General features: G+C 41.5%; 1 protein-coding gene across 2 annotated transcripts in view; it reads right to left on the bottom strand.

The window, feature by feature from the left end:
* Positions 1 to 12,781, bottom strand: part of KIZ (kizuna centrosomal protein) — a 67,988-nt gene extending 55,207 nt beyond the window's left edge. Inside the window, exons 1-2 of one of the 2 annotated variants that reach the window (XM_083360622.1) lie at positions 12,260 to 12,781; positions 1,591 to 1,653 (exon numbers count right to left, since the gene is read on the bottom strand). In XM_083360622.1, coding sequence (XP_083216748.1) covers positions 1,591 to 1,653; positions 12,260 to 12,363 — 167 coding nt within the window. In that variant the 5' untranslated portion in view covers positions 12,364 to 12,781. The remainder of the gene's footprint in view (positions 1 to 1,590; positions 1,654 to 12,259) is intronic. The other variant, XM_083360623.1, reaches the window with a different exon arrangement.
* Between the last annotated feature and the right edge of the window lie 226 nt (positions 12,782 to 13,007).

The following is a 13,007-nucleotide window of genomic DNA, read 5'->3' as shown; positions in this document are numbered from 1 at the left end:
TGATGCAGCCGTGGGGAGCCCAGCCGGTGGAACCCGCCCGGCTCTGGGGACAGCCCGGCCACGCCCGCACCTATCAGCTGTTCGGCGGGCGAACGCCGAACGCCGGTGGAACCCGCCCGGCTCTGGAGACAGCCCGGCCACGCCCGCGCTCACGCCCATCAGCTGTTCGGCGGGCGAACGCCGGACCCGCAGCCCGTGCGGAGCCCAGCCCTCCCTTCTCTCAGCAGCCTGTTCCGAACGAAGGGACAGTTCTTTTTTTTTGTTGACTGGAGTATAAGCCGAAGTGGATTTTTCAGCCCAAAAAAGTGGGCTGAAAAATTCGGCTTATACTCAAGTATATACGGTATTCATTCGTTCAATCCATTTCTGTAGCCGCCCAACTCAACCAAATGACTCTGGCAGGCTTGCAATTCTAAAATTATAAAATAATTTAAACAATTTAAAAATCATTAAAAATAAATAAATAAAATCAACGAAGTAAATAAACAGCAGCTATGATGATTAATCACTAATAGTAAAGCCAAGAAACAGGATTCTTAACACCCTTCTGAGCTCTAGGTACATAGCCCGGGTATATGGCCAAGTTTTTTTAATCTTTTTGGAATGCCAACAGGGTTGAGGTTATTCTAATCTCTGAGGGGAGAATATTCCATAAGGCAGGGGCTACAGCAGAAAAAGCCCATCCTAGTTTAAAACCAGTCAACATTTGTTGGCTGATGCAGCAAGCCCAATCTGAATTAGACTGGGCAGGTAGAAACTCTTGGAAAAAGACAGTCCTTCAGGTAAGCCAGTCCCTAGCTATGTAGGGCTTTAGAGGTGACACCTTGGTGCACCTTGAATTGCGCCCAGATTTAGAGGTCCAGTATGATAACATGAGAAATGCTTTCTTCTGAATAGTTGAACTGCATCTTCTTCACTTTTCCATAAAGGTAAAGGTAAAGGTTAGACTAGCATGCGTGCTAGACGTTTCCGACTCTAGGGGCCGGTGCTCATCTCCGTTTCAAAGCCGAAGAGCCAGCGCTTGTCCGAGGACGTCTCCGTGGTCATGTGCCCGGCATGACTAGACGCCAAAGGCGCACGGAATGCTGTTACCTTCCCACAGTAGTGGTCCCTATTTTTCTACCTGCATTTTTATGTGCTTTCGAACTGCTAGGTTGGCAGAAGCTGGGACGAGTAACAGGCGCTCACTCTGTTGTGCGGCACTCGGGATTCGACCCGCCAAACTGCCGATCTTCTGATCGACAAGCTCAGCGTCCTAACCCACTGAGCCACTGCGTCCCTTTCACTTTTCCATACAATTAAGTAATTTCAAACATAGTGGCTGACATGTATTTATCTTATGATTTTTCTACATCATCCGGTCTGTTTTTATCCAGCAGTGAATCAGATTTAGGTTTTGCTTTCCCCGGGTGCCTTCTCTCCATTCATCTTCCCAATTACAATTTTCAATTTTCTAACTATACATGCCACTCAGCACTGTAATGCACAGTGTCGTTAAATAAATTTTAGACATCAGTATTTCCATGCTATCCGTTATATAATAATACATAGTAAAACTAATACAACTACATGCTGATTTATAAAGCTTACATGGAAGTATCAGGTGTGCTGTATTCAAGCATTTTTCTTTCCAGTTCCACCCTCTTTGATTCACTAAAACAAACAGAATGAAGTTACTAAATCTTCTATATACCGTAAATAATTTTACAGTACACAAAGAGAAACTATACAGCATTGTAAAGCTTCCAGAGTTTTGCGAGTTGTGTGGTATATCAATCTATATGTCTTCATGAATAAATGCTCACAATGACCTTAAGACTCCTTTCTCCACCACAAGTCCCAAATATTGATAATTATTGTTAATCGAAATGCATTACAATTCTTATTTAGGCAAGATTATACAGTGATTAGAGATTACAATATCATGATAGATAATGAGTGATTACAGATGAACATTTACTCTAGAATTATCTTTCAGAAATCCCAAAATGTAAGAAATATTTAAAATATCTAATCACATAGCACTAGGATTATGCCCTCCTGAAAGATGTCAAATTAAATACACACATTAAGAAGTCCTCTGGCCCATATGTTGCAGACAACTGTCTTGTCACATATCAATACTATACATGCCCTAGTAACCAGAAAATATTTTAACATATTATTAAGGATATGTCTGGAAAGACAACTATCTGCAATAACAAAAGTAAATTACCATGTTGTTTCCCAAATATAACAAAGTAAAAATTATCTACATCGCTGCAAACATTGCAGAAGCCACATTTTCTTTTTTCTTTCCTGTTTCTCTTTCCTGAACAATGATTTCAATAAACAAAGAGGAAATAGCGATAACAGAAGGGCAGAAAACATACCTGAAAACCATTTTCTAAAAAAACTATTAGTAAATCTATGCTACTTTTTTTTAAAAAAATAAACATTTAATTATAGTTTTATATACAATCTACCACAAACCGCAAAATCAGAACATTTTGTTCTAATCTGCTTTCAACAATTTATTTTGTATTTTGATGGTTTTAGATATTGCTGTCTTCTTATGACATTTTATAATTTTAAGTAGTTTATTTAATTCATCGCTTAATTTTTTTATAAGCTGCAAGCTATGCTGAAGCGTATTTTGCAAGCTATTTTGAAATTTTTGTGGCAAAAAAAGTCTTACAGCACTGTAAACTAAGCTACCACACATGGGCAAAAATCTGGATGAACAATAGATTGCAAAAAAGTAATACACCAAATTATATATCTCCCAGAAGAAGGAAGCAGAAGCCACCAGCCTGACGATGACGGATGGGATTCCGTCGAAACGGAAAGATCCACATACGAACACCCGCGAAAACCTCAGAAAACATTATATATATATATATATATATATATATATATATATATATATATATATGTATGTATGTATGTATGTATGTATGTATGTATGTATGTATATATATATATGTATATGTATATGTATATGTATATGTATATGTATATGTATATGTATATGTATATGTATATGTATATATTCGAAATGGCCATATCAGCCTCCCAAATTCTTTATTAGCAATTTGAATAATTTACACAAATAATGAACTGTCGTAAGTTGTGACTATAGCCTGCGGATAGCCTTGGGCTAGGCTGAAACAGGAAAGAAGATTTAACTAGCAAGGTATTCTAAAAGACTTGACAAATACTTAACACACACACACACACACACACACACACACACAAACACACATAATGCTATAAATACAATGAGCAGGTACAAACACTGACTTGTATCAGAGAAAATAAACAGGACTTTATTTCTATTTGTGCCAAACATATGATGATAAAGGTAAGATTAGTTGTATTTGGTTAAAACTGGAAGTTTCAGTGAAAATATAGATTTTAAACATGATAATAGAGAGGATAAGCATAATAAATACCTACAGTATCTATTGCCAAGAATAGGAGTAAAAAAAAATTAGACCCTTGCAGATGTTGTTGTGCCATGATTCCCATCTTCTTTGGTCATTGTCCATATCGGCTATAGCTGATGGAACTGGAATCCAGTATTAGGAGCAGGGCCTGCGCACTCTTAATGTAAAGGAGGCAATGTAAATTTAATATAAAGTTGCCAAAATGATTCCTTCTAAAAGATCCTTAACATTTTCAGACAGGAATCAATAGTATTTCTACTCTATAAAATTGCAGTATATGGCTTTATGACAGTATCGGCACAGTAAAAAAACATCCTTTGATAAGTCATTAAAGCATATAGATGAGTAGAACTTGATACTGCAGGCAAACTATCATAGGTAATGAATGAGTTCAGAAAACCAAGTCTCTCAAAAGCACTCCAGTGACTAACCCAAAGATACACTGACTTAAATTAGAACTAGAAAAGGCCACCGGTTCAAGCAAATGAGAGAAACCCTGGCTGAAGTCATCAAGCTTGAATAACACTACACTTGTTGTTAATGACCTAATTAGAGCAGAAAGTTACTGCTCAAAAACTTGTTTGCTAAAAGGATGGTAGAGTTGGAACCAACATGCTAGAATCAGATGTAACACAGACCTAATTAAAGGCAGCTGAAGCAAAAAAAAAATCATATGAAATTAAAGGCAGCTAAAATAAAAACAAACCAGTTATACTAAAAGAGGAGGAGGCTGTTCAAGTCACAGTAGGAACCGAAGCACTCAGATACACTATAAAACCTGAACATGGGCTTCTCCCTGAGGAGCTGGCTAACCATAGATGATATTGATGTCCTTGATGAGAAGCCCACCCAGTAACTCTCAAACATTATATGAGGGTTTATAAACGCAAGCTAGGACTCCCACAAACTCTGATGGATCAAGGAAATATGTTTGGAATAAGCAGGCCCACCTAATGTCTTCCAAGCCACAACTCACCTTGACAAAAGTCTCAAATCAAACAGAGAATTTACAAGCACACCTGACCTTTCCTGTTAACTTCTTCATTTCTTTAGCAACTTCTTGTTCATTTCTTGAACTTCTTGTATGCCAAATGGACATTTAATTTCTTGAAATCTAGGATTGCCCTCCATCCTCCCGAGGCCTTCAGAACGATGAACAGAATGGAATAAAAACCCCATCCCTTCTGCCCTGCCGGTACCGGTTCTATGGCCTGGATCTCCAGGAGATGTCGAATGGCCTCTTTCGTGAGGCTTCTTTTGACTGGATTTTTGGATGATGGGCAAGAGACGAAATGCCTCGGGGGGGGGGGGGGGGGGTTGAGGACCCAGAGATCTGTAGTGGCGTTCTCCCATTTGTGTGCAAAGAGAGCCAACCTGCCCCCTATGGGAGAGGCACCTTTGCCGTCACTTGAACCTTCTGAAAGGATGGCCTCCCACACTTCAAAAGGGCCGTTTGGCCTGAAATTGCTGTCTGGGTCTGTCCCTGTTACTGGATCTGTCGAATTGGCGTTCTGGTCTGGGAGGATAAGGGCGGGAGTAATGATTGAATTCCGACCATGTGGCGGTTGAGCGAAAGGACTGCTTGCGGGTGTAAGGGGTAGCTCTCCTGTCTGCTCTCCTAAGAAGATGGGACATGACCTTATGCTTATCCTTGTTCTCAATCAAATAAGGGTTTAGTGCCTCTCCAAATAACTGGCCTCCCATGTAAGGGGCTGAGGCCAACCGCCACTTGGACCCCTTAGCATCCGCTCACCACTGCCTGAGCCACAGAAGTCTACGGGAGGTAACATTAGATGCTAATGCCCGGGAGGAAAATCTGGCCGCGTGCAACGATGAATCAGCCATGTATTCTGATGCAGCCGCTAATTTGTTTAAATCTTGGTGCATCTGTACCTCTTCTGGTGGGACCCTAGCCTGTAACTGGCGAAGCCAGAGGAGTGAAATTCTAGCGAAAAAGGAAGTTGATGTAGCTGCCTTTACCGCCCATGCTGAGGCTTGATGGGTCCTGCGGAAATTAAGCTTCGCTTTCTTATCCTCTGACTTCAGAACCTCTGCTATATCCCCAGACATAGTGAAGGAGGAAATCAATGGTGCTAAGGGCTCATCTACAGTGGAGATTGCTAGCACCCGACAGTGCTGGAGCCATATTAAATAACTTTTTATCAGTCCCCCCACTCCTGGGGATGCAAAAGTACCTGGCGTTCCCCGTTGTCTTTGGACTACATTGAGGAAAAGGGGAGGACAGGGAATGTCCTGTTCGGTAAACGTTGGTTCTGAAAAGACCTTACTGGTAGGTCCCTGGCTGGTGGGAGGTTCCGCCTGAGGAACACCGTCAGGACTAAGTTGAGCAGTGCTCCTGGCCTTGTGAAGTAAGGATTTAAAGAGGGCCAGATTAAACAGGCCTATGAAAGGAGGGGGATCAGGAGATAAGTCCTCATCTTCTGACATCCCCAGCTGTCTGTGCTCCTCGTCCCCTACGAATGACATTCTGCTCCTGGAGGAATGAGAGGGGAAACTGACCCTTGGTATGCGGCTGCTTCCGCCTGGGAGAGATATGATACACTGCTGTGAGATGGGATCCCTGATGCTATCGACTCAGGTCGAGCTCTCTGGTGTAGGGTGGAAGCTACGCCTTGGGCAATAGCCTGAGAAATCAGAAAGTGCATTTGTTCTGATAGATCTGTCTCCTGAGCTTCTGGAGGGCGAAGCCCTGCCACTGTAGTGGTGAATGCGGCCTCTGGGCCCGGAGATCTAGCTGTACTCGGAGGAGCAGGGATCTGAAGGCCAAGCCCCTCACTGGAAAAGGGAACCATCTCCACCTGTTCTGCCATGGGAAAAATGAACTGACCTGTTTCCCCTTCTGGAGACCAGGCACTTGGAGTAGCAGAGGTTGAGGGCCAAAAAACGATGCCTCCATGGGAACAGAAGTAATCTGACCAACCTTTGCATCTTTCTTTTGCTTTGCAGCTTTGCAGCTTTGCAGCTTTGCAGCTTTGGAGAATTGTTTTTCCAATGCCTAGTGCCTCCTGCTTGCTTCTTTCTCAGCAGCTTTGGAAGACCTTTTGCCAGAGATAGCTTTAGATCTGAGTTTCCCAGCAGCCTCCTGCTTGGCTGATCTGGATTTCTTGTGCCTGGAAGGACTGCTGGAGGCACCTTGAGATATCTGAGCTTCTGTAGTTTTATCTGCCATTGCAAAATCAGAAATACCACAGCAATGGCAATCTCAATGTGTTTGCAACAGAGAGGTGATCCCAGTAGCAAGGAGCCAAGTTGGCTAGAAGTGGTGGTGGCACAACCAACTTAATGGGATAGCCAGCACACTCGCAATCCTGGTAGTGGCAGCACAACCAACATAATAGGATAGCACACACACTCACAGACCTGGTAGTGGCTGCACAACCAACTTAATGGGATAGCCAGCACACTCACAATCCTGGTAGTGGCAGCAAAACCAACTTAATGGGATAGCCAGCACACTTATGATCCTGTTAGTGGCGGCAAGACCAACTTAATGGGGTAGCCAGCACACTTATAAGCAATGAAATCGGTGGTAAGAGGCGCTAAAAATGGCAGCAGTTAAAGCAGGCACTCAGCCACGCCCTGAAGTCTTTGGAAATTGCCTGACCGATTGAGGACCTCAGTAATGGAGGCTGGAGGCTGTTTTTGTTGCCTCTAATTGTAATAGGAGCTGCCAAGGAGCCTGGAATTGGAGAAGCAGCACCCTTGAAATGCCTCTCCTTAATTCTGGCCTTCTGGAATGGCCTTTGAGTGTTGGTAAGGCCCTCAAAATGACGGCCGCTAGTAAGCGACCCCCTGCTCCGTCGATATCTGAATTAAGAAATGCGACAGCTGCTTGTATGGCCGGGCTAATAAGAGCGCTGACAGAATTCTGGCCAAAATTGACTCTATTTGAGTCTAAAAAGCCCTCGCCGGAAGGGAGAGCTCCCCCCCCTAGGAACAGGAAAAGTGGTGCTCAAAATGGCACCCACTGCACTTCTGCCCTGCCTGGAAGCTATAAATAGTTCGAGGCTTCAGCCGAAGCCTGCAAAACCGCTCTCACTCTCACAAAGTGCTGATATCAGCGCAGAGAAGGGAAAGGAAGGGAAAGGTACAACCTGTGAAAATCCAACAGTTTTGTCTGCTAGAAACAAGAGCCAATTGTCACCACATCTCTCTCGGGCTAAGACTAAGTCATGACTTGGGATTCCTAGCCAGAGGAAGAGAGGCGTGGCAGTCTCTAGGGCAGAAAGGCAAGATCAACCCATCTGTGGATTCTCCATTCGTCATGCTGGAGAAGCCCACCCAGTAACTCTCAAACATTATGTGAAGGTTTATAAATGCAAGCTAGGACTCCCACATACTCTGATGGATCAAGGAAATATATTTGGAATAAGCATGCCCAACTAATGTCTTCCAAGTTACAACTCACCTTGACAAAAGTCTCAAATCAAACCGAGAATTTAGAAGCACACCTGATCTTTCCTGTTAACGTCTTCATTTCTTTAGCAAGTGTCTGGACCACATTGATCTTGGAGACCTACACTGCTATGGGTGTCTCTGGACATAGGAGACTTCTTATAATGGTTTTTCCTGTTTTCTAGTTGAGGGCATTTTGTTTCAAATTTCTTGTCAATTTGCTTCATCCATATTTTCTTTCATGCTGTTTTTTGGACCTTCCACTGGGTGGGCCACTTTCCCTACAGCTGAGTGTTAAAATAAAGGCAGTCTTCTTCCATTCTTCATATTTGTCCAGCCCTTTTTAGTTCGTCCTGATATGGAGGTTGTTCACAATATCTTATAATATCAATTTTCTAACTGTCTTTAGGGAGATTCCAGTATATTCCAGTATAAATGAGGAAAACATTAGCTTATTTAGGTACATTTTAGCTAGGTGAGAATTCATAACTTTGGGACTTATGAAATTCATTGATCCTTCACAGAACCTGGAGGTGCAGCTTCTATTAATCCCACCTCCTAGCATCCAACTCACAATTCATCAGAAACAATCAAGGCAATGTTCTGAAATGATAGTCTGATTTCATGGAAACAGCTACTCGTTCAAATATAAAAGTTAACTGAAAATGATTAGATATTAAGGAATGATAAGGTTAGAAGTTGTAGCTTTCCTAGTGTGAATAGATACTAATATCTAACAATCATATTTTAATAAAGTAGGGTCCTGAGTCATCAAATCTATGCAGAACATTTTGGGATCTCTTTACATCAGGTTACAACCAGGTTTGACTAATTGCCAGATGATTTTAGGATTTAAACAGCTGTGAAGAAAGTGCTGATAGTCCTTGACTTACTATTATAATTGAGTTCAGAATTACAGTTATAAGTTATGGCTGTCATTAAGCAGGTCACCACATGATAATATCTGATTTCATGATCTATTTTCAGAGTCATTAAGCAATGCTGAAATCCTTAAGTGAATGCTGGCATTGTTAAATGAATCCATTTTAACCAATGGCTGGCTCAGGAATTCTGGGAGTTGAAGTCCACGAATCATAAAAGAGCCAAGGTTAACTACCCCTGCTTTAGAAGATAGGCTCAAGATCCATAAGCCTCTTAAGAGACTTGAACACTGGGCCCTATCCAACAAAATGAAATTCAGTGGCGAGAAAAATAAGGCTTTACACTTAGGCAGGTATAGAATAGATCAAGGGTCTTTAAACATGGGCCTTTTATGACTTGTGGACTTCAACTCCCAGAATTCCTCAGGCAGGCAGGCAGGCTGAGGAATTCTGGGAGTTGAAGTCCACAAGTCATAAAAAGGCCAAGTTTGAAGACCCCTGTAATAGATAGTACCTGGCTCAATAACAGTAACTGTGAGAGGGATCTAAGAGTCCTAGGAGAAAACCACTTAAATAGGGGGCAGCATTGTGCTGCAGCTGCCAAAAAAGCCAATGCAGTCCTAGGCTGCATCAAGATCATGTGAAATGTTAGTATTGTTTTATACTGGTAAAACCACATTTGGAATCATGTCTAGTTTTAGTCACCGTGATACAAAAAGCCATTGGGACTTTCGAAAGAGCGCAGAGAAGAGCAACAAAGATTAAGGGACTGCGGGCTAAACCATTCAATTAACATTTGCAGGAACTGGGAATGTTTAGTTTAATGAAGAGAAGAACTAAATGTGACATAATAGCCTTCCAATATTTGAGGGATTGTCAACCTATTCTCCAAAGCACCTGAGGGCAAGGCAAGAAGTAATGGATGAAAGCTTAACAGGGATTTACAATTCATACTCGGTATAGTGTAAATAATGAATGCAAATTAGGAACAGTAAACATAATAAAGTATGGAAAGCTAGTTTTGGTATATTTCTGTTTTAGAATATTTATATTTGAAATATAATTCAAAGTTTAAAAAGCTAGCAGTTATTGTATAGAACAATGTATTCCTATGCAATGGAAAATCAACATCTGTGTTTGGTAACATTTCAGATCAGTTTAATTAGATTAAGTACCAGTTACATGAACCACAAAAATAATGTTGCTCTGGTACACTTTAAAAAATGAAGCACACTTCAGCTTTTACAATATGTTGAAACTCATCTGTACAATTATTTTAGAAGAGGGACAAAGGCATGCTACAATCACCCCAGAACGTGTTAGGTAGTATCTTCTCAGTACGTTAACATAGTATTAAAACATCCACTGGGGATCAAAAGAGCTTAATAAAGTTCAGTTAGCGCCATAAGAATACCGCAGCATATTTTCACCTTGAGGTAGGATTGTTTGAGTAATCTTTCAATGAGGCAATAATTAAAACGTAAAAGTAAAAATTACTTCAACTGACAGCTAGACAGACCCCACTGAAGAGTCCCAATGTCGCGATTCCGACAGACCAAGACAAATAAAAGCAGAAATAAAGCTCAAAGTTGGCACGTTAAGGGCGTGAAGGTCTTTTCTCTTACATTCGTACTGCGATATCTGCATCCAAAGCTCGGAAATGTGCTTCAATATTTATTTATTTATTTATTAGTTGAATTTATATACCGCCCTATTCCCGAAGGACTCAGGGCGGTTCACAGGGCAGTTAAAACAGTACAAAGAAAACCAGCAAGATCTCTCTCGATTCTGGCCAGCCTTTAACCGCACCTTTATAGCAATTACACATATTTTGATAGAATCGGGGCGTGAAAAGCATTCCAAGAATCAGGAAGAAGGTATGCCGTTGTAACGGTTCAACTCTCTCTACCCCGCCCTCGCCCTTCAAATTTGAGCAACTTTCTTTTTTTTTATTGAAAAGTTTTACAGTACATTTTATCTTTAACAAAAAAAACCCCTCCCAACCCCCTCCCCTCCCACCCTCTTCCCCCTCCCCAACCCTCCCCAACCCCTTCCTCCCTTTCCCCTCCCCCCACTTCCCAGAGCAGAATACAGGGTATAAAAATACAAACAATCATAATCTAACTTATGCAAACAATCCTAAACTATCTAAACTATCGCACTTTAACTCATACAGATAAACTCCAAACATATATCATATCAATAATTATTTAAATGCAAAATAATACTTTTTAGTCCCATATTTGCTCCGTAGTATCTCTCTGTTGCAAATAATCTTTCAGGTGCACTAAGATCTTTACCATATCCTCGAGAAAAAAAAACTTTACAGTCCATTCTTCTGTAGTCGGTAATTTTACCTTTTTACAAATTTGAGCAACTTTCAAAACAGAAGCGTCTCGAGGGAAAGTCGGGCTAATGCCTCCTTAAGTAACACCAGCTGCCTGCAATTAGTGCAGGTTCGAGTCCCACCAGGCTCAAGGTTGACTCAGCCTTCCATCCTTCCGAGGTAGGTAAAATGAGGACCCAGATTGTTGGGGGCAATTAAGCTGACTTTGTAATAATGCCGCTTTGGGGGGGCAAAAGCCCTAATAAGCAGGCATATATTTATTTTATTTATTTATTTATTTATTTATTTATTTATTTATTTATTTATTATATTTTTATAATGCCGCTTGGGTGTGTGTGTGTGAAAGCCCTAATAAGCAGGCATATATTTATTTATTTAATTAATTAATTAATTAATTAATTAATTATATTTTTATACCGCCATTAATTAATTATATTTTTATACCGCCCTTCTCCCGAAGGACTCAGGGCGGTGTACAGGGCAATAAATACCAAAACAGAATACAAAAGTTAAAAAACGATTAGATAAATGCCCAAGTTTAAAACCATAATTAAAACGTATTAAAACCCCAACCCTAACCCATCAGACCGGGTCAGATTGCTCAAATAGATACATAGAAGGAAGGCTACTGCTAAGCTTGTAAGCCGCCCTGAGTCTTCGGAGAAGGGCGGGATATAAATGGAATTAAAATAAAAAAAATAAAATAAAATAAATTCTGCCTTTCCGTTTAAAAAAACAAAAAAAACCAACCACCTTTGCCAAATGCGGCATTCTTCCCTAGGAGAAAGCGTAAAAATTGGTTTTAGCAGCTGGAACTTTCCCCCCCCCCCGCGCCCGCCGGTGCTCAGTTCCACCTTCCGAATCCATAACAGACCTTCCGAGGCGTTCTACCTGCTCCGTTGCTTAGCAGCCTGCAAAGGAAGCCCCGCCCCCAAAGCTACCGGCAATTCCCGACTATACCAAGTGAGTACCGGAAAAGAGGGAAGAAGCGGTCAGGTCGGAAGTTAAGCCATGTTTCCTCCAGGAGGGGTCTTCAAACTTGGCCCTTTTATGACTTGTGGACTTCAACTCCCAGAATTCCTCAGCCAGCTTTGCTGGCTGAGGAATTCTGGGAGTTGAAGTCCACAAGTCATAAAAGGGCCAAGTTTGAAGACCAAGAGAAAAGAACAATTGCGCGACGGCCTCACCTGTGCCGGAGATCTGCCTGAAGACGTCGGATTTGTTCGTCATAATCGCCTTTATCGCAGCCGGCAGCAGTGGGATTGCGGGCAGCGCGCACGTTTTCAGTCATCGCACCAACGCAGCGGAACAGGCCCCCGAAGCTTCTCTTGTTTATTTTCCGTTGGTCTCCAAAGCTACAAAATTTCTTCCCGACATGCAGCACGGCCACGTCACGTCTCTAATTCGCCAGCCAATCATCGACGAGGGGGAAGCCACGCCCTTCTCGCCCGTGTGCCGAAGCAATCAAGATACTGTGTAAAAAGAAAGTGGCGATCCGCTTGTGGTCCGGTGTGATTAATGAAAGATATCTCGGCTCAGTTCAAGGGGGGTTAAATAAAGGTAAGTGTGATTTCAGGGGCAGCTTACTCCACAGGCGGTTACTCAAAAGTCGGCAGTAGCAAGTTTAGTCTGTAGTAAGTATGTTATTGGGATAAATAAAATTAATTACATTTATTTATTATTTATTTATTTATTTATGGGATTTATATTTATTTATTTAAAAGCAACTAATTGGATTAGCAATGGTTGTTTAACGCACATGGATTGGTGTGGTACTTTTTTTTAATCTATAAATAAGTCTGATGAATTCAAGGGATTTAGCTTCAAATTAGCTTCAAGGGTTGCTACTTAATTTGTATGCATTATTATTAGGGAGGTAGCAGAATCATCTAGGTCTTGACCAAATCCCATATTAGTCGAAAAGATGTAAAAAAA

This window comes from Vipera ursinii (assembly GCF_947247035.1).
Source record: "Vipera ursinii genome assembly, chromosome: 3".
Taxonomy (NCBI): Eukaryota; Metazoa; Chordata; class Lepidosauria; order Squamata; family Viperidae; genus Vipera; species Vipera ursinii.
Note: the sequence above shows the minus strand (reverse complement) of the source record. Positions and strands in the feature narration are given on the sequence as shown.